This window comes from Ochotona curzoniae, unplaced genomic scaffold (genome assembly GCF_017591425.1).
Source record: "Ochotona curzoniae isolate NIBS_2020 unplaced genomic scaffold, NIBS_Ocur_1.0 contig_2861, whole genome shotgun sequence".
Taxonomy (NCBI): Eukaryota; Metazoa; Chordata; class Mammalia; order Lagomorpha; family Ochotonidae; genus Ochotona; species Ochotona curzoniae.
In genome coordinates this window covers 1,112,654-1,140,291 of record NW_024465620.1, presented here as the reverse complement: position 1 = coordinate 1,140,291, position 27,638 = coordinate 1,112,654, and the positions used below count along the sequence as shown (strand labels likewise).

At 60.5% G+C, this 27,638-nt stretch overlaps 3 protein-coding genes across 3 annotated transcripts; 1 reads left to right on the top strand and 2 right to left on the bottom strand.

Annotated features, from left to right (window-relative positions):
• The first annotated feature begins 136 nt into the window (after positions 1 to 136).
• Positions 137 to 7,016, top strand: FAM83E (family with sequence similarity 83 member E). The gene is made up of 6 exons (XM_040978296.1): positions 137 to 619; positions 1,480 to 1,647; positions 1,919 to 2,043; positions 4,803 to 4,998; positions 5,198 to 5,470; positions 6,420 to 7,016. The coding sequence occupies exons 1-6, from the start codon at positions 137 to 139 to the stop codon at positions 6,693 to 6,695; spliced, it is 1,521 nt and encodes a 506-aa protein (XP_040834230.1). The 3' UTR covers positions 6,696 to 7,016.
• SPACA4 (sperm acrosome associated 4) lies at positions 2,535 to 2,909 on the bottom strand. Its single transcript, XM_040978372.1, has one exon. It carries the CDS (start codon positions 2,907 to 2,909, stop codon positions 2,535 to 2,537), a length of 375 nt encoding a protein of 124 aa, XP_040834306.1.
• Positions 7,017 to 7,345: 329 nt separating the features above from the next.
• On the bottom strand, positions 7,346 to 25,492 carry SULT2B1 (sulfotransferase family 2B member 1). Its single transcript, XM_040978199.1, has 7 exons — positions 25,422 to 25,492; positions 14,299 to 14,441; positions 11,019 to 11,227; positions 10,034 to 10,160; positions 9,699 to 9,793; positions 8,160 to 8,340; positions 7,346 to 7,527 (listed from the first exon to the last, which is right to left on the bottom strand). The coding sequence occupies exons 1-7, from the start codon at positions 25,490 to 25,492 to the stop codon at positions 7,346 to 7,348; spliced, it is 1,008 nt and encodes a 335-aa protein (XP_040834133.1).
• Between the last annotated feature and the right edge of the window lie 2,146 nt (positions 25,493 to 27,638).

The following is a 27,638-nucleotide window of genomic DNA, read 5'->3' as shown; positions in this document are numbered from 1 at the left end:
ACCAAGGTGGAGGGTGGGTGGTCTGTTAGGGGCAACCGCAGGAGACCACCGATGATCAGTGCCCTCTAGGCAGCCCAGGCTCAGCACCTAGCCTTCTCCCACGTCCCCCCCCCCGTGCCACACCTGAGCTGCTCCAATGGCGGCCTCACAACTGGCAGCGCTGGAGGGAGAGGAATCGGGGGCCGAGGAGCTGCTGCCCGTGACCGAGGCCAGCCCCTGCTTCCTGTATTCTGAGGGGCAGCGGCTGGCGCTGGAAGCCCTGCTGAGCCACGGGGCCGAGGCCTTCGACGCCTGCGTGCAGCGCGAGGGGCTGCGAAGCTTCCTGAGCAGCGATGAGATCCAGTGGCTGGCGGAAGCAGCAGAAGACTGGGTGGGAGCCGGGCAGGAGCCTGAAGGGATGACTGAGGGAGCAGCCGTCGATGCCGTTGTTGGGGACACGGGTACCTCAACCTACTGGCCTGAGCAGTCGGAGGAGCCGGTGCCCCTGCTGCAGCTGGGCTGGCCAGAGGAAACCACCTGGAAGGGCATTACGCGGGCGCAGCTCTACACGCAGCCACCTGGTGACGGGCAACCTCCACTCAAGCAGCTAGTGCGCCGGGAGATCCAGGCTGCCCACAAGGTGGGTGCCACGGGGGACCTGGCAGCACAGGGCACTCTGAGACCCGAGGGGTGGGCAGACCTGGCAGCACAGGGCATGCCAGGATGTGGAATGCAGGACAAAGACCCCCAACCTCCACAACCCCTTCAGATCAGAGGCTGTCCTCTCGCCCAGGCTTGGGTGTCCCTGGGCACATTGATGTTCCAGAACCGAACTGTTACCCCTGACCCCAGTCTCAGTCACCCACCTCACCCCCACGCCAGCATCTCTAATCTTATTCAGTCTGCAGCCCCGGAAACCCCACGATGATGATGATGATGAAAGATTTATCAGAGAGAGAGGCTTTCCATCTGCTGGTTCACTCCCCCAATGGTCACAACAGCTGGGTTTGAGCTAGGCAGAAGCCAGGAGCTCCATCTGGGTCTCCCACGTGGGTACAGGGGCCTAAGCTTTGGCCATCCTCCTCTGCTTTCCCAGGCGCATTAGCAGCGTCTGGATTGGAGGTGGAGCAGCCAGGACTCGAACTGGCGCCCACATGGGATGCAGGTATCGCAAGGGCAGCTTAGCTGGCCCCACTGCCAGCCCTGCCTGGTACTCTCTGGAATTGAGACCTAACCCCCCCAGGAACCTTGGGAAAGCGGGGCTGTTGTGGTGGGGCCAGTGACTCAGGGTGTATTAGCAGTGCCTCCTTCTGCATGCTGGAGCCCCAAGGGCAGGCCGGCCGTGGACCCGCGCCATGAGCAGGAGGGCTGTGTCCGCCTCAACCTCCAGCTGCCCAGTCCTCCTCCTGGACCACCCTGCCTGTGTCCAGCATCAGTCCCTGCCAGCGGACGTCCCTGCACCTTCCGCACCTCCACACCCCATCTTCCCCTCCCCGGCAGCTTGTGGCCGTGGTGATGGACGTCTTCACTGACCCAGACCTGCTCCTGGACCTGGTGGATGCCGCCACGCGCCGCTGGGTGCCCGTCTACCTGCTCCTGGACCACCTGCGGCTCCCAGCCTTCCTGGAACTGGCCCAGAAGCTGGGGCTGAATCCCTGGGCCACGGAGGTAGGGGTCCAGGAGTGCCCACTGCGCACGTACTGGAGAGAAGCAGGGGAAATGGGAACAGGCCCGTCCCTGGGGTTCCCAGGCCGCCCCCGTGGGCACCCGCTTGGTCTGATGCTTGTGGCACTGGTGTGGGAGGATGCAAGCCCTGGGGCTCTTGTGGCTCCTCGCTGAGGGAGGCTGATGGACCCTACTCCAGAGCCGTGGGTGATGCTGGCAGAACCAAGCCCAAAGGTCCTGGGCCAGGCTGTGTCCTCCTTCCCTCCCCTGTCAGAATCTGGACGTGCGTGTGGTCCGGGGCTGCAGTTTCCAGAGCCGCCAGCGACGGCAGGTGTGCGGCCACGTGCGGGAGAAGTTTGTGCTGCTGGACGGAGACCGGGTCATCTCTGGGTCCTACAGGTGTGTCCATTGTCCCCCTTTGCCCCAGCAAAGCGGCCCCTTGAGGTGCAGGGGGAGTGAGCCGGCAGCATCTTCTCTCTAGCTTCTCAAACGAGAAGTTTGCCATTGTCACCCGGAGGGCTGGAATGCCAGCCTCCTGGCTCCTGAAGGGCTCCCGCCTCTGGGCTGGCATACGATGAGAAGCAGTTCTGCACGAACGTCAGTGCTGTTTTATTGCCACGACTTTGTGTTCTCATCGTATTTCATTGACTCTAAGCTCCCGACACGCACATGCAAAGGCGCACATCTTAGAAGCAATGAAATACAGCAGCCACCCCCCCCCCCCGCCGGGGCCCCGTCCTCTCACTGCTACCCTGCCAAGTCAGGCCAGCACCAAGGCCACAAGGGATTGTCCAGGGCCTCTTTGGCCATTTAATAGGGGGAGGAGGAGGAGGGTGGAGGCAAGGGGGCACAGCCGGGAGCCCAGCCCCAGGCCCTGGCCTCCACCTTGGTCACAGGAAACGTTGCAGCAGCGGCAAGGCCAGCAGCAGGCCCGTGGTGGCAGGGCCCGGGGGGCCCCTGTTGCACATGTGGCCGTAGCAGCAGGTGCTGGTGAGGGTGTAAGTGACTCCCATGTAGCTGACGGGTTCCTCGCGGCCGCAGCTGGTGGAGTGCACGCAGCCCTTGTTGAGGATGGGCCCGACGCCCTGCGCCACGCCGTGGCCGATGAAGCAGTCCTCATCCTCGCCGCAGCTCATGTGGGTGCCGGGGCAGCTCAGGGAGTCCGTCAGCTCACAGAAGACGCAGTCCTTGGCGCCCGTCGTGGCCCAGGGCAGGGCTATGGCCAGGAGTAGCGGCAGCAGTAGCAGCAGCCGGCCGAGGACCATGGTGGCCTAGCGGCGAGGACAGTGTCCGAGCCAGGCCGTGGTTTCCTGGCTCTCCGCGAGTGGCTGAATGGGGGGGCTGCACGTGCGTGCCGGGTGGCCGTTGCACTCGCCTCAGCGCCCCAGTCCCCCAGCTCAGGCCCTGTCCAGTCCTCCTCCTCTTCCTCGGGGCAGAGACAGGCCGGCGGCGGCTGCCTGTCAGGCGTCCATGTGTGGCGGAATGCGGTGACCTCACAGAGCTCCCAGGGTCCCCACTGGCTGTGGGTGAGGTCACAGGTGGAGTGGGGCCTCACAATCAGGGGCTCCCCTCCCTGCCCGCCCTTCCTGCTCAACAGGGAAGGTTGCTTTGTTTTTCCTGGGTTTTTTTTTTTTTTTGTTTGTTTGTTTAGTTTCTTTTTTTTTTTTAATACTTATTTATTTTCATTGGAAAGTCAGATATACAGAGAGGAGGAAAGACAGAGAGGAAGATCTCTGTGGAGCTGAGCCAATCCAAAGCCAGGAGCCAGGAGCTTCTTCCGGGTCTCCCACGCGGGTGCAGGGTCCCAAAGCTTTGGGCCGTCCTCGACTGCTTTCCCAGGCCACAGGCAGGGAGCTGGATGGGAAGTGGAGCCTCTGGGACCAGAACCGGCACTCATATGGGATCCCGGCATGTTCATGGCGAGGACTTTAGCCGCTAGGCCACGCTGCTAGGCCCGGTTTATTTTAAATTAATTTATTAGGCCTGCATGATGGCTCAATTGATCAACCCCTCCCCTTGCAAGTTCTGGGATCCCATAAGGGGGCTGGTTTGTGTCCTGGCTGCTCCACTTCCCCCTGGAGAGGCGGAATCCACTCTTCATTTTACTTCTCCCCAGCTTCCTGTTTATGATTGGCTCAGATTGGTTCAGCTCCGGCCATTGCAGTCGCTTGGGGAGTGAACCGGTGGATGGAAGTTCTTTCTCTTTCTATCACTTCTTCTCTCTGTAAATCTGCCTTTCCAATGAAAATAAATCTTGAGTACATTTTATTTATTTGTGATGACAGAACTTCTGTCTGCTGTTTCACTCCCCAGATGTCCACAGCCACTAGGGCTGGGCCAGGTCCAAGCCAGGAGCCAGGAACTCCATCCAGGTCTCCTATGAGCATGGTGGCAGAGATCCAAAGCACCTGGGCCGTCCTCATTAGCAGGAAGGCGCCGTGGCTGGGACTGGTGCCAGCACGCTGAAAGTGGAACGCTTTATTTTAATATATTCAAAAGGCAGAGAAAAGAAACTCTTTTGTCTGCTGGTTCACTCCACAAATGGCCACAACAGACATGGCCAGGAGGGCTAGGCCGCACCACGTGGGGGCAGCGGCCCAAACATTTGGGCCATCCTCCACTACTCTTCCAGGCACATTAACAGGGAGCTGGGTGGACATGGAGCAGCAGGACTTGACCCTGCACCCACGCAGGATGCTAACATCCCATGGAGGCTTGACTGGCCATGCCACAGTGCTGGCCCTGACCCCATGTTCCAGCTGGCAAACCTGGGGGTGGGGGACGAGGAAGACATGGACCTGCCTCTTTCTGCCTTACCCTGTCCACAATACAGACAGGCACGTGGAGGCCAGGGATAGGAACAGCTGGAGCCTGACACACAGCAGGTGCTGAATAAATGCAGTTATTTTAGGAAGCAACTAAGTCCCTTTGGGGGCTAAGGGTCTAGGCGTCTGAGCTAACCTGACTCCTAACAGGGGCGTTCCTAGTATTTAGGACTTCCTCGCACCAACCCCTGGGGCTGGATGTCCACTGCGCCCATTCTACAGATGGGAAGACTGAGGCCAAAAGTCACCCAGTCTCACTGGGGTGCAGGCTGGACCTCCCCTGGGCTGTGTAAAGACCCCGCACCTCCATCCCAGATGTTTCCATCTCCCCAGCTTCACCTGGAGCGACGCCCGCCTGCACCGGGGTCTGGTGACGCTGCTGACGGGGGAGATCACAGACACCTTCAGCCGCGAGTTCCGGACGCTGTACGCGGCCTCTCGGCCTCTCCCGCCGGCGCCGGCCCCGCGCCTCTCCACTGTGGCCGGCGTCCCTGGGGGGCTGCAGCCGGCCCGCAGTCCGCACCATGTGGTCCAGCGCTGCGCCATGGCCCCCGCACAGGACGGCCCGCTGGCCCAGCACCTGGCCATGGCCCCTGCACAGGACAGCCCGCTGGCACAGCGCCTGGCCATGGCCCCCGCACAGGACGGCCCGCTGGTCCAGCGCTGCGCCATGGCCCCCGCACAGGACGGCCCGCTGGTCCAGCGCCTGCGCCATGGCCCCCGCACAGGACGGCCCGCTGGCCCAGCGCTGCGCCATGGCCCCTGCCACGCCGCCACAGCCCGCACAGGACCGCCCGCTGGCCCAGCGCCTGGCCGCCTGCCGCGTCTCCCAGGGGGACAGGAAGGAGGCCCCCGCACCCCCGGGGACGGCGCTCAGTGACATCCTAAGGAGCATGCGGGCCCGGGCTTCCAGCGGCCCCCCGACCCGGCCCAGCCGTTCGCTCTGGGACTTGAGCCGCCTGTCGCAGCTCTCTGGGTCCAGCGATGGCGAGACCAACGAGGTGAGAATTTGAGGACTGGAGGGCAGAGTGGGAGGTCCGGAAGGCACAGGTGCTTCCTCAAGGCTGTGCAGGACCCTACTTGGAACTCCCAAAGCAGGGAGCATTTTCATGGGCTGCTAGAAGCCTGGGGAGGTGGGCAGGAGTGGAATCATGGACTTCAAGTCCCTCCTGCTGTCTGTAGGGTTGGAGGGCAAGCACTGAGTGGTTTAACAGAGCCCTGGGGCCAGTCCCGGCCCTATACCCCAGTTGTGGGAGCCAGTAGTTGGGGACCTGCTTCTCCAAACTTCAGTGCTGCCCTCAGGAAATGGGCTGGGCGTTGGCACGAGCCAGGAGTGTGAAGACCAGCAGCAGTAACCCCCCACGGGGGACATCCCCAGCCCAGCCCCACCCCACCCGCAGTTCGAGACTGGAGTGCTGAGACTCCGAGAGGTTGGCTAACTCAACCAGAAGAGGCTGAATGTAAGCTAGACCACAAGGAGTGCCTCACAGCCACGTCCCCCACTCACCCACTTTACAGATGGGCAAGTGAGAGACCTGGCATGTGACCCTGGCTGCCTCCCAGGGCTCTGCCCCTGGTTCCCGAGCCTGGACTGCCTCAGGAGTGTTGGAAGGTGGGACTGGGCAGGGGGCGCTCAGGGTCTCCCATTCCTTTAGCTGCTCAGTGAGCCCCCCACCCCACCCCCCGGGGTAAAGGAGAGACCCATCTCCCAGGTTACATCAGAGCTGGGTAGGGCGGGGTCTTAGCTCTGCACGCCCTCACTCATCATCACCTCCTTGTACAAATATTTGCTCCCTGTGGCAGCTGCTACTGGCTTCCAGTCCCAGCTGTGGAGTTGTTAGGCCCCTCTTTTTGTGGGTCTGGGTCCCAGGGAGCTCCTTCCTGGCTCTGCCTGCAGCCCCGCCTCCGCCCCCAGCCTCCTTGCTCACCTCTGCCCACTTCCCTCCACAGACTAAGAAGTTGTGGGGCTCCAAGGACACCCCAGCCAAGGCCCTGATGCGACAGCGGGGCACCGGTGGGGGCCCCTGGGCGGAGGCCGACTCCCGCCCGCTGGCCTGGCCTCAGCCCTGGGGTGGACCCTTCACCCTGTTCCCCGGCCGCCACTTCCGCAACCTGCCCATGCCACAGAGGAAGATTAGGGAAGAGGCTGGAGCCACGCTTTGGGAACCCAGAGGTGTTCGGCATCCGGATTGGGCGATTCGGACAGGACTCGGGGGGCGTCCTTGATGGGGACCCCCCTAAACCAGATCTGGCTGTCTCATGCCACACCCTGAGCCAGGTCTCTGACTCCAGGGCCCCCTCTAGAAACCGCAAAGGTTTTGTCAGCTCATCTTGGAACTCGGGCCGGCTCAGGGTCGTTTTGCTCCGGACCTGCCCATCATGGGCTGCAGAATGGAGCCCTGCGCTGAGGCAGTAGCACTGGACTCCTCGAGAGAGGCTGCGGTCCCCCCTCCCCCGAACTGTGTGGAGTGGGAATGGGGTCCTGCAGGATGGCTGCCCACTCCCACATGCCCAGGAGCTGAGGGCGAGCAGTTGGGAAGTGGGAGGGAGGAGCTGGCAGCGAGGGGAGGGGTCAGGGCTCTCCATTTGCTTCTGCTCAGAATAAAAGGGGTTCCTGTGCCCAAACCTGAACCCCAAACCAGGACTCCTGCCCCCCCTGTGGCTCCCTGTAGTACCTTTGCTCTGCCAGGGCTTCTGAGACATGGACCCCATAAGCTGAGCCCCAGATACGGGGGACCCCATCCTTCTGAGGCCCCCAGCTGCTGGGTGCAGGGTCCCCACAGCAACTTCGATGCCCCACCTACCTGTGGACCCTCCCGCGTCATTCCATAGTGTCTGGAGGAGCCAGGTGGGAATGATATGGTTTATTGTGAAGGTCACGGGTCGGGGTGCTTGGAGACCTGGCTAGGACTGGGGCTGGGCTCGGGGTCCGGGCTGGCGGCCTCCGGGCACTTGTCCCAGGGAAAGGTGGGCAGCCCCTGCATCTGCTTGCGGTAGACGCGGTCGAAGGCCTCGCTCTGCGCCACGGTGAAGTGGTTCTTCCAGTCCCCACAGACCCCTGGAGGACGAGAGGTGGGTGAGAGGCTGCACCGTACCTCCCAGCCCGTCCACCCTCATCTCTATCCACCCACGGGAGCCCGCAGAGGCCAAACTCACAGCCCCCTCTCAGCAGGCCTGGCCCCAGGCCCGCTACAACCCTGCCCAGCCCCCTCTTGCCCCCAGAGTGTCCGCTCTTTCCCGACCCCTGGTTCACAGTCATTCCTGACGTCACTGCTGGACGCTCTGCACTGCCTGACCGCCCACCCCCTCCAAGCAGCACACCGCAGTCTCAGGACAGGTCCCTCGGCCAGGACCCCAGACCCCTCCCCCGAGGTGTCCCAGTGCTAACCCTGAGACTCGATCAACAAAGTGACCAATGACAAAGTCAGGGTCCCGACAGAAGGGAGGTGGCCCTGGGACACCCGAGGGGCCCTGCATCCCCATAAGGGATGTTATGGGTCAGACTGGACGCTGGCCGTGCAGAAGGGCTGCAGGAGCACGGGGAATTGTCTCGGCCATGCGCACAGCCCCCGGCAACCTCAGGTGTCAGCTCAGGGAACCCCACACCGAGAGGGAGCAGGTATGAGCCATGTGGTGCCAGGGTGGGACCTGCCCTCGCCTGCATGATGCCCGCCCACCCCAGCCCCGCACCTTTCCTGAGGAAGGCCCCCTGGCTGTGGTCCAGCAGGCTGGGGGGTAGCAGTGTGTAGTTGGACATGGTGTTGGTCTTCATGGCACCAAAGGCTGAGTGTGCCACCACAGAGCCCAGTGCCTCTTCGCCCAGCGGTCGGCCCAGGAACTCGCTCACATGCCTCACGCAGCCCTCCAGGTCCTACGGGGCAGGGGGAGGGGTCAGCTACCACCAAGCTGTAGCTAGTGCGAGCTTTGGGGGTTTGGGGGTCTGTGCCTCCCACCCACTCCCCTTCCTGCAGTTAGACGCAGGCGTGGGCTGGGTTATGCCGTGTACTCACCTCCCTCACCCCCGGCCCAGGACAAGGCTGCTTCATGTCCCCCACTGCCTGGCATTCCCCACCCAGCTCCTCTGACCTTGGCCCTGGCCTCTCCCTCCCACACCCCTGCAGGCACCCGGCCCCCAACCCTGTGTCCCTCCAACCGCTGGTGTGGGTAGCGCCTCGGCTCAGCTCAGCTTGGCCCAGCCCAGCCCAGCGGCTGTCAGTCTGTGTCCCAGTTCTGAATTTGGAGAACAAAGCTTGATGGCAAAGGGTGGGGGTGGGAGGATGGGGAGTGAAGGCTGGATTGGTGAGAGTTCTTTCCAGATCTTTCCATCCATGGAAACATACCAAGGTTTGGAAGGCAGTAATGCCAGAGGGGGTCTGTACCCATGCTGGGTGGACCCCATGGGGCCCCTGTCCACCAGCGCCTTGCCTTGGGGAGGCTCGTTGGAGACTGGAGACCACTCTGTTGGGCCCCTTGAACCCAGAGTCTGTGCCACAAAAAGGCTGGACTGGAAGGACAGTTGGTGTGTCCCAACTGCGTGTCCCACGGCATGATACACGCACAGGGCGGGCACGCCGTGGCACAGACCCTCCCACCCGCTCCCCTCTCCTCACGTGGCCTTTGCACTGGCTGTCTACACTGCAAGACCCTCAGAGGTCCCCCAACCACCCCATTTTTCTTTTAAAGATTTCTATATGTGACAGGCAGAGATGGAGAACCAGCACCCAGCCCAGCCCAGGTCACCCCATTTCCAATCAGGTTGGGGTAAACAGTGATATGACCAGGCAAGGTCTTGCTTGGGTGGCCCGCATCCCATCCTGAAGTATATGGTTCGAGTCTCGGCTGGTCCACTTCTGATCTAGCTCCCTGCTAATGCCCCTGGGAGCACAGCAGGAGACAGCCCAAGTGCTTGGGCCCCGGCTCCCACGGGGGAGACACAGATGGAGCCCCTGCTCTCAGCCTGGCCCCAGCAGCTGTGGGCATCCGGGGAGTGAACCAGCAACTGGGAGATCTCTCTGCTTCTACTGCTCTACTTTTCAAATGTTTTACCAAGCACATCCCATCAGCGTCTCTTTGTGCTCTGCGTCCACTGACGCGCTAGATCCCATATTGGTCAGTGGTGTTTGTCCGGCGCCTGGCCTCAGGGCATCCGGGGTTTCAGGGCTATATCGCCAGCCCCTGACACAGGCAGGACGGTGGTGGGTGGGACATGAGGAAAGGGTGGGTACGTACCTGCTGAAGCTCCTCGTAGGTCAGGAAGAGGAAATTTTCCTGTCCCTGCATCCGAATCCAGCCCTTGATGTGGTCAAACCAGGAGCCGAACTGCACTGCAGGTGGAGGGCAGGCAGGGCTCGGGCTCGGGCTCAGGGGGCTCGGGCTTGCCCTCCCCCGACCAGGATCCCAGAGCTGCCCCTCCCAGCCAGACACCCGCCCCAAGCCCCTCCCTCTCCGCTTCTCCTCCGGTTCCCAACCACCGGTTCCCAACCACCGGTTCCCATCCACCGGCTGTCCGGACTCTGCTCCAGCGTCCCCCTCTCTCCTCATCCCTTCCTTGACCTTGACCTCACCCTCGCCTTTGAGGAAGTCCTGCAGGAACTGGTCAGGCTTGCCAGGGTCCTTCAGCTGCCCGGCGATCTTGGAGTAGTGATAGAGGGAGACGACCACGTCCCGCGGGTCCCGACCCAGGTAGATCACCTGTGTGGGGACAGAGTAGGGAGGGGAGGAGGCACTGGGCACGGCAGGACCCTGGGCCCCAAGCTTGTCTGCTCTCTTGTCTGACCCCACAGCCGACTTCCTTCCCAGTCCTGGTTGGCGCAGCTCTGCCCCTCCTGGAGGAGGGAGGGCGGGGAGGACTTCTTGGGGAAGGTGGACATCGGATTTGGCTTAGACAACCCAGAAGGTGAAGGCATGGGGCTCAGGATGGGGGTGGTCAGGGCAAGAGGCACTGACCGACTCAGAAGCCGGCCCCTTCTCAACCTTCTAGCATCCACCTGGGACCCTGCTGCTCCCAGGGGCTCTCCCGGGATGGCCCTGGCATCCCAGGTCCTGATTTCGGGGTACTCCACAGCCACCCCTCCTCTGTCGCACCTGGACGCTGTTCCTGACCTGCCCTCCAGAGGGAGTCCACGAGCCGTCCCCCCTCCTCCTCCTCCTCAGCCCCTCGGCTCCAGCTACACCAGCCCCTGACTGCTTCTCAGACCCCACACCCACCCAGGTCCTTCTCACCTACTCTCCCCTGACCTCCAAAAGACTTCCTGCAGCACTCTGCTCCTGTCACCTGTCCTTCAGGCCATCACACAAACAGCACCTTCTCAAGGGAACTTCAGTGACTTTAATGGGGGGGGGCATTGGCCCCTGTCGCCCCCAGCCCTCATTCTGCTCCTTAGCCCTCGCTCTGGCCCCAGCCATCTCCTCGACTGAATACGCCCCCACCCCATTTATTCCAGCTTCTGTGTTTGCTCCCAGGGCGGCATTGTGTGTTTTCTCCCAGCTAGCCCCATCCCTTGCCCAGCAGGTGCATGGCCCCGGGGCAGCCGTCAGCCCACCACGCACCTTCGCCTTGGAGTTGAATAAGGCCTTGTTGAAGAACTGCCGGGGGAGGTGGGAGCTCATGATGCGAGGGCTGGGCCGGTCCTCCAAGCTGAAGGCACCCAAGACCGTCTCACACCAGGGCGCCCGCTCCCAGATGGGCACTGAGCGGATCCAGGAGGGGTCCCCATCTTTCAGGATCAGGCTGACAATCTCAATCATCCAGCTGGTGCCTGCGGGAGAGACGGGAAGGCTAGCTTGGGTGCGGCGGGGTGGGGAGGGCGACCCCTCCACTGTGTGGTCTGCCTTGTCTACCCTGGCAGAGTCCTGCCTGCTTGTGTGGGAGGCAGGGCTGAGCAACCTCATCGCAGAGTCAGTTAAACCACCCCCTGTGTGGGGCTCCACTTCCGGTCCAGCGCTCTGCTGCTGCACTGGGAAAGCAGAGGATGGCCCAGTGCTTGGGCTCCTGCACCCACGTGGGAGACCCAGGTGGAGCTCCAGACTGGTCCTGCCCTGGCTGCCGTGGCCAGCGGAACCACAGGAGGACACATCCACAGGCTGTGGGGAGGGAGAGTTCCCAGGCACTGGCAGAGCTGGAGGAAGCAGGGTGGCCCGAGCTGCGTGGGTTCTGCCGCCCCGTCTGCATCCCTCTGCCCCTCCTGCACCCTTCTGAGCTTGGCTGCTTCATTGCATCGCTTGGAAGGGAGGAGCGGCCCTGTCCATCACCCTGTTTCCAGGCGAGCAAGGCAGGTCCGGCAGGAAATGCTGCCGAGATCGCGTTCCACAAGTCTGGATTCTAGGCGGCACCCGCACCAGGTGCTGACCCAAGGCTTCCACAATCGCACTGCCCGCTGTCCAGGCGCCCGATCCAGCCGACCGGGTCAGCTGGCTCATGGCTAAACTGGCAGCAGAGGGCGCCGGAGGACGCGGAAGGAGGCCTGGCTGGCTGTCGTGGACCAGTGATGCGTGCTCAGCAGGGGCCACCAGGTGACCCTCACCCCACTCCAGGGAATTACAGGGGACCTGGGGCGCTGGTGGTTAACCAGGCTGTGGTCTCGGGAAGCCGTGATTCCCAGCAGGCTTTAAGCTAGCTAAGCGTTCTGTGTTAAAATGAACATGACTTACCACATTAGTTACTGTGTACAGTTTCCTGGCCTTGCACATGCTCGCATTGTGGGGCCACCATCCCCAAAGTACTGTCGTTTCCCTAGCAGTCCCTCCACGTTCCCGACACCAGCACCCCCTGCACCCCCAAACACAGCCCGATCTCCTCGCCCTGGGAGTGTGATTCTTCTGAGAACCTCATTGAAGTGGGAATCTTAAGGGCTGGCTTGTGACCCCAGCATCCCATGTGAGCACAACCCGCTTCCCATCCAGCTCCCTGCTTGTGGCCTGGGAACCATCAGAAGATGGCCGAGGCCTGGGGACCCTGTTTTCACATGGGAGACCAGGGAGAAGCTGCTGGCCTTGGCCTGGCCCAGTTCCGGCTGTTGCAGCTTTTTGGGCAGTGGACCAGTGGATTGAACAGCTCTCTCTCTATCTAACTTTCAAATAAATAAACAAATCTATTTTAAAAATCTAAAATTATAAAACCTAACCGAGAGGGGGAAAAAAAGAAGACTGACAAAACAAAACAAAACCCATACAGAATGAAAAACATGGCCCGGCACGGTAGCCTAGTGGCTGAAGTCCTCGCCTTACACACGCTGGGATCCCAAAGGGATCGCTGGCTCTAATCCTGGCAGCGCCACTTCCCTGCTTGTGGCCTGGGAAAGCAGTAGAGGATGGCCCAAAGTCTTGGGACCCTGCACCCGCATGGGAGACCCAGAAGAGGCTCCTAGCTCCTGGCTTCGGATCGGCTCAGCTCTGGCTGTGACGGCCACTTGGGGAGTGAACCAGCAGATGGAAGATCCTTCTATTTCTCCTCTCTGCAAAAATATATCTTTCAATAAAGATAAATAATTCTTTTTTAACAATACGCTTGGGAGCAGGGTTTTGGCTTCGTTAGGATGCTCAGGTCACACCGGAGCTCCTGGGCTCCACGCCCACCCCCGGCTCCTGCCCTCGGCTTCCTGGGAACCGTGGCTGCATTCCTGCCTCCCACGGGGTGACCTGGGCTGAATTCTGGGCTCCCAGCTTCAAATGTTCTCTGGCTGTTGTAAGCATTTGGGGTGAAAGCAGGTGGGAGCACCCTCTCAAATAAATCAGGTTATAAAGAACTCTCAAATTCAGCAATAAGAAAATGAAAAAGCCAATTAAAAAGAAATGCAATGTTTGAACAGATATTATGTCAAAGACGGTGATGGCTGACGGTGGAAGAAACTCCATGAGCAAAATGCAAATTAAAAGTCCCATAAAATTGCAGTGTGCTGGTCTCCTGGGTGTTTCCCGGAAGCCCTTGGGGCCAGCATTTGGCTTAGCTGTCCAGCTCCCTGCAGGTGCCCATGGGAGGGTGGCCCAAGTGCCTGAGTCACTGCTGCCCACACGGGGGACCAGGATGGAGCTCCAGGCTCCTGGCTTTGGCTGGGGCTGCAGGAACTTACAGACTTACCCAGCAGACAGAAGACATCTGTCCACCTCTGCTGCTTTGCACATTCAAATAAAAAATACTTAAACAACAAGAGGCCTCTTGGGATGCTCAGACGTCTCCCACGTCCAGCCTGAGTTACAATCTGGCTCCATTCCTGCTAGTGCCCACCTTGGAGGCAGCAGAGAGCCGCTGGCAGCAAGTCAGCACAGCAGGACTCTCCTCTCTAACACGCACAGTTCAGAAAAATAAAAAAGACAAGGTACTGAACGGAGATAGCGACGCGCCCTCCTCGCCCCCTCCCTCCATTCCGCACATCTCCTGGAACATTCACTCTGTCCCAGGTACTAGTCTGGGCTTCTAGGGCCAGCCTGTCCCACCTCCCACCTGGGGGAACAGCCAGGGCAGAGGCCAGGCTCCCCCGGGGCCTGAGCAGACCAGGCCCAGGGTGTCTGCTTTCGCCTCAGCAAGTGCCCCTCTCATTTCCAGCCGCACCCCACTTTCTCCCTCACTCTCCTCAGCCACGCCCACTCCCTGAGCCCCGCCCCTCCTCTCCAAGCCCCGCCTACCTCCGAGCTCCACCTCTTCTCACCCTCTTCCCCGCCCCCTTTCCCAAGCCCCACCCCTCCCCTCCCTGAGTTCCACCTCTTATAATCCTATGCCCCGCCCCTCACTCCAAACGCCGCCCTTTCTCTCCAAGCCCTGCCCCTCACTCTCCAGGCCCCGCCCTTCTCTCCAAGCCCCGCCCACTCTGCAGCCCACCTCAGCCAGCGGTACCTGATTTGGGGTAGGTGATGATGAAGATGTCGTCGTCACGCACGTCGGTGCTGTTCTCCACCAGGCTGATGCTGTCAGGTGAGTACAGGCCCACGGGGAAGGGGATGCCCTTGTACTTGAAGTATTCGCCTGGCAGCTTCTGGCTGTGGAGGTGAAGGACACTCAGTGAGGCCGCGGGGCAGCTGGCCTGGCGCTCTCCTCCTTGCTCCCTGCAGCACAATCCGGCTCTCCCGGCCGCTCCACTTCCCATCCAGCTTCCTACCTGTGCCAAAGTACACGGACACCCGTTGCCCTGGGTGGCCTGTGGCAGAAGGCGCCTGGCAGGCATGTTTACCAGAGCCGGGCGGCGGCTGCGGGGCATGCTCCCTGCCAGGCCCGCACATGCCATGGCTCATTCATGCCCTCTCAGGGGCCTCTGGCACCACGGAGGAGGAGATGGACGTCCAGGGAGGCCACGCCGCCGGCCACTGTTGCGTGGCTTGGCTAGGACGTGAGCCGCGGGGCCGGGAGCAGGCTCAACACCTGCACCTAGGTCTCCCAAGTGGGGGTTTCTGCAGGGTCTGCCCCTTCCAGGTAGGGGCCGGGGCTGTTTGGAGAAGCTATCAGAAAGATATGAGGTGACCTGGGGTGGTTTCACGCACCGACCCGGTGTCTGCCGCCACACCCACCCCGCCAACGCGTGGGTATTTAACTCCCGGGGGCAGGTTGCTAGATCAGTAATTAGTGCCTCTTCAAAGAGGGAACCGAGCGGCAGTTATAATGGTGCAGGTGTTCAAGCCGCTACCTGGGACACCCACACCCCGTAGCGGGGTGCCCCAGTTCCCGCTAGGTGGTTCAGCCACCCAAGTCTCTGGCCGCCACGTGGCAGGACACCCCCAAACCCAGATCTGGCTCCCAAACCTCAGTAGGTCTTTAGGGAAGTGAACCAGTAGATGGAAGATCTCTCTCGGGCTGTGCGTCCTCAGCTCTGCCTCTCTGCCTTCCAGCTAAAGAATTCTAGTAGGAGAAGATCTGCACACATTTCAAAGTTTTTGGTACCAAAATAAGTTTTAGTTCTATTTTCCATGAACTTTCAAAAAAGTTTTTTTTTTCCAAAAAGGTGCTTTTAAGAAAGATTTATTTAATTTTATTTCAAAGGCAGAAACACAGAGAGGAGAAACAGAGAGAAAGATTCCCTATCTGCTGGTTCAAAAGGAGAAAATGGCTCCGCCAAGGCCAGGGGCCGGAGCCGGACCCTGGGGACTTGGTCCGTGTTTCCCATGCGGGTGGCAGGGGTCCAGCTGGGGATGCGGGGGTCTTCACTGAGCTGCTCCCCTCCCCCCGCCACGAAGGCAGCTTCTACAAGTTAAACTCGTAGAGTCAAGTTGCCTTCTCTCCTGTGTTGAAGGGAAATTTGTGTTTGTGTCAACATCGTGTGTTCACAGCCAAGCCCCTGGCGCGTTCTGCCATGAGCTGCCTGAACAGGCAGGGTTTTCAGCTACGCCGCTTCAAGTGGGTCCAACATGCCCTGGTGCTGAAGGCGTGTGGTCATGGCACCCGGGTTGGGGTAGGCAGCTCTCAGAGAGGGATGGTTCTAGAAACCGGGCATGCTCCCAGCCTCTCTCTCCTTCGTGTATCGCCCTATGGTTGGCCCTCTCCCACCCTCTGGCCTCCGCAGGTGCCTGAACTCACGCGGGCCACCTCCCAAATGTCGGCCCTCTGCCTTCCCCGGGGAGCCACTCCCAGGAGTCGGGATGGAGGTCCCAGGACACTGAGGGACATAGATGTCTTAGGGCAGGGAGGGCACAGGTCGTGGTCTACTGTGTCAAGCGCCACCTGCAGCAGTGAGAAGGGATGAGCCGCAACCGCACGGGAAGGTCCCCAGGGCCCCGGGAATTCTGTTTCCACGGCTGTGGTTGGCTGGGGTTTCTAGGGGACGGGGAGGCCTGAGTGTCTTCATCAGGGTGCGCAGAGGAAAAGCATGGAAGGTTAGGGGCAGAAAGAGGAGGGAGGTAGGGGCCATGGAGGACAGAGATGGCCCCATGTAGAGTGGGTGGCGGCCCTGCAAAAGGGCAGATGCAAGGAACAGATTTTTCCCGGACCCTCTAGGCAGAATTGGCCTGGGAGCCACCTCGGTTTCAGTCCAGTGAAGCCCATTGGACTTGATCAGCAGGACAAGACCATACCAGCACTGGAAGGAAGCCAGCTCGGGTTCTGCACTGGGCACAGCAGGTGGAGCTGCTTATGATGCCAGCATCCCATAGCAACATGGGTCAGAGTGCCAGCTCCCTGCTGATGTGCCTGGGAGAGCAGCAGAGAGGCCCAAGCACTTGGGCCCTCACCCAGGGGAGACCCTGCTGGAGTTCCAGGCTCCTGGCTCCAGCCCAGCTCCGTCCTGCCTGTTGTGACCATTTGGTGGATAGAAGATCTCTAACTTTGCTTTTTTTTTTTTTTTAAGATGTATTTATTTTTATTAGAAAGGCAGATTTACAGAGAGGAGGAGAGACAGAGAGAAAGATCTTCTGTCTGATGATTCACTCCCCAATTGACCACAACAGCCAGAGCTGGGCTGATCCGAACCCAGGAGTCAGGAGCTTCTTCTGGGTCTCCCACACTGGTGCAGGGTCCCAAGGCTTTGGGCCGTCCTTGACTGCTTTCCCAGGCCACAAGCAGGGAGCTGGATGGGAAGTGGGGCAGCCGGGACACGAGCCAGTAACCATATAGGATCCGGGCACATGCAAGGCAAACCTTAGCCACTAGGCTACCACACAGACTCTAAGTAAATCTTAAAATAATAATAATAATAATAAAGAAAAAAATTTAAAAACTTGGTTTGAGATTATTTCTTCCAATAGCAACAGGACCCAAAAGACAACCTCAAGACGCCAAGAAGAGCGGCTGGGATGTGGCCACAGCAACGGCACCGCCGCCTGTGACCCCGCGCCCGTGCCTCGGTGTGCTGGCTTCACATCTCAGCTTTGCCTCGCTCTGCTTCCGCCTGACACACACTCCGGGGTGACGGCGCCAAGGCCTGGGTCCCTGCCACTCACTGGGGACCAGCGTCTGTCTTCGGCCTGGCCCAGCTTCCCTACTGAACCGATGGGGAAAGAGAACTGTACTCGTCAAGTCAAAATGTAAAATCAATGCATTAGATTTATGTATTTGAAAGGAAGAGTTATAGAGAGGGAGAAAGAGATCTTCTAATTCATTTTAAAGAGACAGAAGGGGCCCGGCATGGTAGCCTAGTGGTTAAGGTCCTGGCCTCGCACACGCTAGGATCCCAAATGGGCGCCAGTTTTAGTCCTGGCAGCCCCACTTCCCATCCAGCTCCCTGCTTGTGGCCTGGGAAAGCAGTCAAGGGCCAAAGCCTTGGGACCCTGCACCCACATGGGAGACCTGGAGGAAGCTTGTGGCTTCGGATTGGCACAGCTCTGGCCGTTGCGGCCAGTTGGGGAGTGAACCAAGGGAGGGAAGATCTTCCTCTCTGTGGGTCTAACTTCCCTTTAAAAATAAAAAAAATCTTACAAGAGAGAGAGAATAGCACAGTCATCAAGGAGCGGGGCTGGCACAGTGGGGGGGGGGGCGGTGATCACCAAGGGGCAGGGAGGGTGCCAGCTTCTGGGGACTGAGCCTGCTGGTCGGTGTCCCTGCTGGCCACCGAGGCGGAGGGGGCAGCGACTCGAGCCGAGCCCCCTGGGGTTTGTCCTTCGGGAGCACCCCTGGGAAGGAAGGGCCCTGGAGGGTGCAGAGGGCTTGAGATGCCCTTGGGCACCTGACTGTTGGCTGAGCTGGGGCAAGCCCACTCACCGGATCATTCACCCCACCCGTGTGTACTGAGTACCCGGAATGCCCCAGGAATGGGGTCCCCACTGCAACCTATATAGGATGGCTGCAGGGCAGTATTTAAGTCAAGGGCATCGGGAAGTGTCCTGATGCAGAGGGGGGAGCCTTGAGGCCTAGAGAGGGATGCATTTTAGGGAAATGGAGGCAGGGAGGTCCCTCTGAGATGGTGGCCCTGGAGGGTGCTTGGGGCGAGAGGGCTTGGGAGCAGAGTCTGTGAGGGGTCGGACCTGGGGTCCCGCCCCCTCCCAGGAATGTCCCTGGAAGCCCTGGGCCTGAGCTCCTCCAGGACCCAGCGGATCTGCTGACTCACACCCTGGGTGGCTGCATGCCCCGGGAAAGCTGCCAAGCTCCCCACAGCCCAAGCTGACCTCGCGAGCGCCTCTGGCCAGCACATGCTGGGCAGTGTCCAGCCGTGCAGCCACGCTGCCCCTGCTGGCCTCCTGCTGGCAGGTGGCCTCCTCCTGTCCCTCTCCCAGAGTGACTCCCACCACCCCTGCAGGGAACCATGGGTGCCGTGGTCTTCCCAGGCCTCGGCCAGCACAGGGGACCCGCGCCCCCAGTTGCGCCCCCACGTTTTGGCACTTGGTGACTTTTATCTATCCTGTTCTTTCAGTCTTGGCCGAGGGCAGGCAAGCTGGCACACAGCACACTGTCTCCCTCTGCGGCACACGCGGCTGTGTGGATGCCAGGGGCTGCAGACCTGAGAAAGGCCTGGTAAACAAGCCAGACCTGCAGACACCACGTTTCATGCCTTCTTCACCCCCACCCCGGGGCAGTGTTTACCTCCAATATGGACTCTGGGTGACAGGTGCACAAACTTTTTCAACATAGGTGCTGCTTAGATTCCTGCGGTTCACGGTCTAGAAACTTCTAAGGCGTGAAAACACACCCAAGGACGCACACTGTTCTCCAGGCAATGGCACAAAGCCTGGAGTGCTGTGCAGCTGAGCTGCTCTGACGTCACTGGCTTCCTGTGCAGGCTAGCAGTGAAGCGGCAGGGAGCCAGCATCCCATATGGACACAGTCTGAGTCCCGGATGCTCCACTTCCCATCCAGCTCCCTGCCTGTGGCCTGGGAAAGCAGTCAAGGACGGCCCAAAGCCTTGGGACCCTGCACCTGCGTGGGAGACCCAGAAGAAGCTCCTGGCTCCTAGCTTTGGCCTGGTCCAGCTCCAGCTGTTGCAGCCATTTGGAGAGTGAGCCGGTGGATGGAAGATTTCTCTCTGACTGCCGCTCCAATAAAAGTAAGTAAATCTTTAAGTCATCGCTTGGGACCCTCACGTTGGGGAGACCTAGTTTCAGGCCTCCCCTGGCTGTGGTGGGCATTGGGGGGATAACCCAGCACATAAAGATCTCTGTCTTGCTTTTTTGTCTCTTTTTCTCGGCTTTACTTTGTGGAAGAAAACCAGCAACCAAGAGCATTTTTCCTTTGGAGGAGGGCCACATGGCGCATGGAGTGTGGCCAGCGCGGTCGCTCGCACGGGCAGTGGTCCCCACGTCCCTCTCCAAGCAGCGGCTGCCACGATGCCCCTGGAGGCCAGCACAGCCGGGCTGAGCTTGTGACCAGGGAGCGTCTTGGTCTGCTGTTGCCCATTCTGGAACGCTCGTCCTGCTTGGCTCATTGCTGGTTCTGGCTCAGCTCAGCATGGCTGGCCCTGACCCCACGCGCCAGCAGAGGGTCGCTTCCCCGACCCCCTGCAGGTGCACCCTGGTGTGGGGTGGGCTTGGAGCCCATAGTCTCCTGCTGTGTACCTTGTCACGTGACTGTCACAGCCCATGACGAGTCTACAGTGCCCCAGGTACACACACAACAGCTTTTTGATTTTCCAGATGTTTTTTGGGGGGGTGGCACACTGCATGTCAGAGTTGGTTTCTTTCTACAGCCGAGTGCAATTCTGCATTGTGTAACCGGTTAAGCGGCTGCCTGCAGCGCCAGCATCCCAGAGAGGCACCGGTTCAAGTCCCGGCTCCTCCACTTCCAATCCAGCTCCTTGCTAATGCGCCCAGTCCTGGCTGTTGTAGCCATTTGCAGAGTGAGCCAGCAGATGGAAGTTTTCTTTCTCTCTGTCTCAGCAATTCTGCCTCACAAATAAATCTTCATTTAAAAAAAGATTATTTTTATTGGAAAGTCAGATTTACAGAAAGGAGGAGAGACGGAGAGAAAGATCTTGCATCTGCAAGTTCACACCCCAAGTGACCACAACAGCCAGAGCTGGGCTGATGTGAAGCCAGGAGCTAGGAGCTTCTTCCAGGTCTCCCATGTGCGTGCAGGGTCCCAAGGCTTTGGGCCATCCTTGACTGCTCTCCCAGGCCACAGGCAGGGAGCTGGATGGGAAACAGGGCCGCCAGGACGCAAATTGGTGCCCATGTGGGATCCTGGCATGTACAAGGCAAGAACTTTAGCCTCTAGGCTACCATGCTGGGCCCATAAATCTTCAATTAAAAAAAATAGATTTTTTTTTTAATTGGAAAAGCAAACCTAAAGAGAGAAGGAGAGACAGAGATAGGGAGATTTTCCATCTGAGAGGTCACTCCCCAAATGGTTGCTATGGTTGGAGCTGAACCGGTCTGAAGCCAGGAGGGAGAAGCCGCTTGGGGCCTCCCATGCTGGTGCAGGGCCTCAAGGCTTTGGGCCGTCCTCGAGTGCTTCCCCAGACACACGCAGGAGCTGAGTGGCAAGCGGGGACGCTAGGACCCGAACCAGCACTCATATGGGATGCTGGCATTTGTAACAGAAGCTTGCAATGTTCTGGCCCCAACCTCTCTGCTTCCTTGACTGCAGCCCTTCTGCTCCTAGCCAGGTTGCCTGACACTGCCTGCTGGACCCACAATCGGGAAGGGAGCTGCCAGAACACAGCGTGATGTCACGCCGCGTGGAATCGTGACCACGACGCCAGCCTGTCTCCCCTCGCCATTTCACTTTTTTTAAAAAATAAATAAATAAGTAAATAAATAAATAACTCAGTTGTTCTGCCCCTGGGCTGTGGCAGCAGGCTGCTCTCCCTTGTGGGCCCATTGTAGAGAAGGGCAGACTGAGGCCGGGAGCCGAGGAGTGTCCCACTCACAATTGCATGATGGGACGCACACTCAGATTTGAGGTCTCCAGCTCTGTCCCTTGTGGCCTCTCTCTCTCCTGCCCCAGGCACCTGCCTGTCGCCTGCACCCCTCCTCCTGGGTGGACACCCAGCGCGGTGCCAGCGTGCTGGGCAGAGCTGGGCTTCCTGCACTGTCCCGCCCCCAGTGCCGGGTTCTGCTTGTTCCCTGAACCCTCCATGCTCCACCACACCGAGGAGCCCTAGCCCGGGGCGCTCTCCCCACTGCTCTCTCGTGCTCTCTCTCTTCTCCTTTCCAACAGATTTACTTATTTATCTCATTTAAAAGGTAGAATTACAGAGAGGGAGAGCGAGAGAGACAGAGAGAGAGAGACAGAGAGAGAGGCAGGTTCCTGGTTTCTCTCTCCAAGTCGTTGCAATGACCAGAGTGAAGACAGGAACTCAGGACCCCAGCAGGGAGCAGGGGCCCCAGCACTTAGGCCCAAGTCCGCTGCTTTCTCAGACAGGTTGGCAGGAAACCGGAAGGGAAGTGGAGTAGCCAGGATTCGAACTGGCTCCCAGATGGGATACTAGGCTTTGGCTATTGTGCCACAATGCCAGCTCCAGCCAGCATACATTTATTAGCCGCCTGCTGTGTGCACTGACACCATTGGGATGCTCGGTGTGTGTGTGTGTGTGTGCTGAGGGAAGGGGCACAGTTCACTGCCTTGATTGAACCCGCAAACTAATGCGTGCTGGGAAAACCTGCTAAGCTGCTGGGCCACAGCCTGGCCTGTCACCTCCGAAAGAAGACGCCCACCCTGGACACCCCGGAGCAGAAGTGCCCTCGATGACCACCACACTCACTGACCTGGGTTAAAAACAGGCCCACTTGTCTCTCCCACATTTAAAAACATGCACCTGCCAGAATATGTGTGCTTACGTGGCTCCTGTTTGCATGTCAGCCGGCAGCAGTGGCAAGTCCCTCACTGCCACCCCCCCCTGTGGGGAGCATCCCCCAGGGGCAACCCCATTTGCTAGCCATAGTCCGGTCCCTTTGTCTCATGTGAAGTTAAGGGGGGGTTTCTGGAGTCTCCTCTCCGGGCCATCAGGAGAACCACACATGCTTAGAACAGGGGTTGGAGAAGGTTCCGGAAGGTTTCCGAATTCTCCATCAGATTTCCACCCACCCGCTGCATGGAGTGCACCCTAACACCAACACGGGAGGTGGCCAGGAACTTGGAGCAGAAGGAAGAGGAGGCTGGAACCAAGAGATAAAGAGCCCCACGTAAGTGGCCGCTGTGGCCACCAGGCCACTGGGCCACTGGCACTGCCTGTCAGATGCCCCAGGGTGGAGGTGGGGTGGGGAGGGGTGCACCACAGACAGGATTCGAACTCAGGACGGAGCAGCCCGCCCCACAGTGTGTCTGCCCACCGCATCAGAGTCCTTGCTGCTGAATGCCACGAGCCCCATGCCCGGGCCTTCACACTGAGGGCCACTGGCCGTGCGCTAAGCTGCTCAATGCTGAAAACCCCTCGCCAGGCCACTCCTGCGCTGGCCTCTGGCCTCACCGCCACCGCAGCTATAAAACCACTGGAGCAGCTCGGTCCTCCAGAGGTGGGAGGGGCCACGCTGTGACTGCAGAAGCTGCCAAGGCTGCCACCGTCAGCTGGGAGGCAGGGTCGCAGCTGCGGCCACCCCCCCAGCTCCAAAAGCCGCTGGCTTCAACAGCCCCCTCCCTGACCGGGGTTCCACCCAGGGCATGAGTCAGGGTTCCCGGGGTGCAAATCCTGCCTCCACCCCGATTGGCAGCTCTGTGACCCTGGACAGGTCGCGGAACCTCTCTGAGCCTCCGATCTTAACCGGGATTACAGGGCGTTCACGGGGTTCACCAGCTGATACAGATGGCATTCCGCGGGCACATCCACCTGCCCCGCCGACCTCCCACTGTCTAATCCCTCTGCAACATTCTTACCTCGTTCTGGTTAAGCTAGAGGGAGGACACATCAACCCAATCTAACAAAGCTCTTGATCTAGAACATTCTGAGCCCAGCATCCCGTCAGTAATTCCGGCTCCTCCCCGCCCAGCTACCTCCTCCCCGACTCGACCCTGGTGTCTGTCACCTGTTTGCTTGTGTAACACTCATCTCTGTGATGGAGGCCCGGGCTCTGAAAGCTCCTGGGGGCCAAGGTGGCACTGAGGGAAAAGTTTACGTTGGTGTACAGAATCTTGGCATAAGAAGCCGTTTCCTAGCAAACAGAGGCACATGGGTTTCCAAACGGGTTCTTGCACCAAAATCAACGAGTGAACCTGGGCCAGTGCCCGCATCAGCAATGGTTCAGCTGTGCGGAGTCAGGGCGATCCGCGTGGCCACCCTCGGACTCGGCCATCTGTGGGGAGTTTCCAGGGCTCCCTGGTGGCCAGGCACAGCCTCCCAGCCACTTCCTCCCCACGCCTCACTCCCCGCCCCCCGTCAGCTCACCCTGACTCATCCTGCGGCTCTTAGGGTGGCATTGCTGCCCGCCATTCATTCATTCATTCATTCACCCACACCCACCGCCCTCCTCATGCGGTACCTTCGGCTCAGTCCTGATCCTCATGTAGGTCAGAGTGCCGGCACCACCGGTTAGAGCCAAGGTCAGACCTCAGAGCACGGGAGCCCAGAGTAGGTCCCTGCCCAGGCCTCTGTTGCTGACTGAAAACCCGAACTGGCCCTTGAGGGTTCTCTGGGTCTGGGAGAGAACGTTGGCTAGCTAAGGAAATGGGGCAGAGGCCACTGCAGGTGCGGGGCTGGGAAGCGGGCGGTGGAGGCCCCGGCCACCAGCAAGAGAGGACGTGGTTGCGTGGGGAGCAGAGGTCAGAGGGGAGAGGGCTCGGACCCCAGCTCCACGCCCCACGTCGAGCCAGAGCTGCTCTGTGTGGGTGGCCACACCGTGCTCCCATGTGCAAGTTAGGATTGCTCTAACTTTGAGGTTTTGGGGGGCTGCTGGGATGAGTCCTGGGGAGCCTTGAGGCATGGGAGGCTGGGGGCTGGGAAGAACCGGAGTGGGTTTGGAGCTGAGAAAAGCCCGGGGTGCCTCGGTGCTGGGTTAGCAGCAGCGCGGAGGAAGGAATGCAGGTTGAGGGAAGCCAGCACCTCAGGAGGGGCCCGGAGTCCTGGCGTGCCTGGGAGGAGAGGGCAACAGCAGAGGCTGCGTGAGACCCTGGAGGAAGAGGATGCCGCCAGAGGCAGGGCAGCAGAAGGGGACTCGGCCCGGGGTGTGGGAGTGGGGGAGAAGTGGGGCCGGGACCACACCCGGGCGTGGCGACCAGGCAGGGGCCCCTCTGAAATGGGTGCAGGGGCAACTCGGGGTACCTGAGCCCAGCAGGACAGGGCCTGGGAAGAGGGGACCCCTTCCAGGAGGATGACAGAGCAGGTCTGGGGGATTCCGGAAGCTCCCGCAAGTGTGGGGGAGAGGGAGGGTCCCTGGGCGAGGCCCCTCTCCGCTCAGAGACGCTCACAAGCTAGTCTCGGTCCGTAAGCAAGCAGGTCTCAGCTGCCGCTGCCCCTGACACCCAGGGTTCCAGACTGAGCTCCTGGGAGGGAGCCTGGGACAGGACGGTGGGAGCAGGGAGGGTGGCTGGAGGGGACAGGGCTGGCTGTCCCTCTGCTCCCAGCCGGGGACTTGGCTGTGCGACCCCCATGGCCTGCCCTCCGCTCTGGCCCTTGTCCATCTGTCATGAGCAGGGTCAGGGTGTGAGCATCATGGCTGCTGGAGGTGGCGGAGGCTGGAGCCTGGGGTTCAGATCCGCCTTGAGCTGCCATCGGGTCCCTGTGCTTCTCGGCCTCAGTCTCCCCTCTGGAAAGCGGTGCCATGAATGTCAGCGTGATGCCAGGGCCATTGCCCACCCGCCATACCCGTCTAGCTCAGCTGTGCCCTTGCTCTCCTGGTGGAGAGGGGGACGCACCCCCATTCTTCTGTGGCCTTTCTGGGAAACCATCAGGGTACAACAGACCCCTAGGTTTCCTGAGTGACGACTAAGCACCAGATTAGACCGCTGAGGAACCCCTTTTGACAGATAGGACCACTGAGGCCGGGAGAGTGAGGGAGGCTGACAAATCATTACAGCCCAGCCCCCGTCTCTAGGGGTCTTGCGCCGCAGCCAGCCAGGGCAGCAGCACAGCCCAAGCCGGCCCCAGTCCGGCCAGGCCTGAGGCTGCAGGAGGCCTTGGCCAGCAGCCTGCCTGTCGCCGCCGGCCTCTTCCCCGAGGGGGTCTCACGCCTCACCTGATTTCAGTAAAGTCTTGGCCATAGCTGGCCCACAGGTCCTGGGTCGGGAGGTCGCAGGGCTCGTCCATGGCAGGTGAGCGAGGGCGGGGAGGGGAGGACGAGCAGGGGACAGGTGCGCGTGCTGCAGCAGCGGCGTCTGCCGCCCGCCCGCCGGGAGCCCGCCAGGTGCCTACCTGTGCCCAGCCCATGGGGAGGGGCAGCACCCAGCCGGTTCTCCCAGCTGCTACCCACGCCTCCAACGACGACACGACGGCAGCGGGGAGCCACCCTGCTCCGAGGGCGGGGAGGAGCCGTCATGGGCACATCCCTGGAGTCTCGCAAGCGGCTGGGGGAGGGTCCCAGGGGTCTCGGCAAGCCTGCCCAGGAAAGGCCTGTCCAGGTGCGTGCCCACCCGCAGCTCACGGTGTGCGTAGTCACTCGTTTAGTCATTCATTCCGGAAATATCTCTGGAGCACCGGCTGTCAGCCCTCATGGGCCGGTGCGTCCCGGGGCACCAGTGCAAGGACACCCGCCACAGCAGAGGGACCAGGAGCAGGGGCGTGAGAGGAAAGGCCCGAGACACTGAAGAAGAGGAGAGAGAGGAGAGACGAAGAGAGACAGAGACACAGAGTCAGAGACAGCAAGATGGAGAGGCTCAGGGAAAGTCAGAGACATAGAGAGACAGGTAGAGACTTAGAGCTGGACGCAGCCAGCGAGAGACCTGGATGTCGCCCAAATCATCTACCTCTGTCTGGGGGGGGTCTCGAGCCCAGCCCCAGCACCTGCTGTCTGTGGAACCCTTGCCTGGCCTCGGTCTCCTCCACTGCAAACAGTGGAACTGTGTGAGGCTCCCGGGTGCCTGGAGCGGTGTGTGCATCCATGGGGCTCAGCCAGGTTGGCGCCCGGAGTCTCCCAGCCTGGGCCCCCTCCCACCAGTGTGTCCTCCCATCAGGGACTACGAGGGGTGCATGCAGACCCCGCTTCTGAGCGGGGAAACTCTGGGGTGGACGTGACAGTCCCCCGCCTGCCTCCCCCACTCACTCAGGGACACCTCTGTGAAGTTGTTCCAGAAGTTTCCGCTCACTTCTCTGGAATGTGCCATAGAAATTTTGGTCAGATGAAAAGATCTAAAGATACTGTCGCTCACAGCCATGCTGACTGCCCCAATTATCACTGCTGTGAGGGGTGGGGAGGGGAAAGTGGTGACGTCAGACTGCTTTCCCACAGGCAGAAGGGGCCCAGAGAGGTCCCTAACCGGCCCAGGGGCACACAGCACTGTCCACCCCCTATGCTGAGCTCCGGGGGTGCCCATGCTCTCGGCTCCCAGCATCGCGAGGAGTCCCCCGAGGGGAGTGGGCTCCTGGGCTTGGTGGGTGGAGGGGAAGAGGGGAGCTGACCGAGACCCACCTGGCCCGCCTGCCAAGCCGCCTCTGCTTTCCTGTTGCCTTCAAGCACCCTTTGTTACCGCTGCGCTGTCCCTGCTTTGGGAATCTTGCCTGAGCCCACACACCAGCTCCCCCAGCCCCCACCCGGCACCACGGGCGCCTGGAGTGGAAAGGCACTAGTGCCTGGCAGCAGTTTCTCGAAGGGCACGCTCAGGTCCTTAAAAGGGCCAAACGGGCAGCCCTGGGCCAGGAGGACCCAGAGGGAGATGAATGCAGGGTGCTGAAGGGGCCCAGGGCTTTCCTGGGCAATAGTCAGGAACCAGGCAGGCTAGGAGGCTCTGGGCGCAGCTACCCCTCCTTGAGCACGTGGCTGTTCCCCCAAGTCACCCATAAGCCACACAGCCTCGTTTCCCACGAGTCTACTGCACACGCTCCTCCCAGGGCTCCCACCACGTCTGTTTTCTGTTTCGCAGTCACCCACATCATGCTCAAAATTCTCAAAGTCCTGCTGGACCTGGCGCAGTAGCCTAGTGGCTGGAGTCCTCGCCTTACACACGCTGGGATCCCAAAGGGATCGCTGGTTCTAATCCTGGCAGCGCCACTTCCCTGCTTGTGGCCTGGGAAAGCAGTTGAGGACAGCCTAACACCTTGGGACCCTGCACCTGCATGGGAGACCCAGAAGAGGCTCCTGGCTCCTAGCTTCAGATCAGCTCAGCTCCAGCCGATCTGGCTGCTTGGGATGGGTGAAGCTTCCCAGGGGATGGGTGCTGGGTGCAGCTTCCTGGGTGCTGGGTGCAGCTTCCCGGGGAATGGGGAGTGAGTGACAAGTCCCAGTGAAGTACAGAATGGG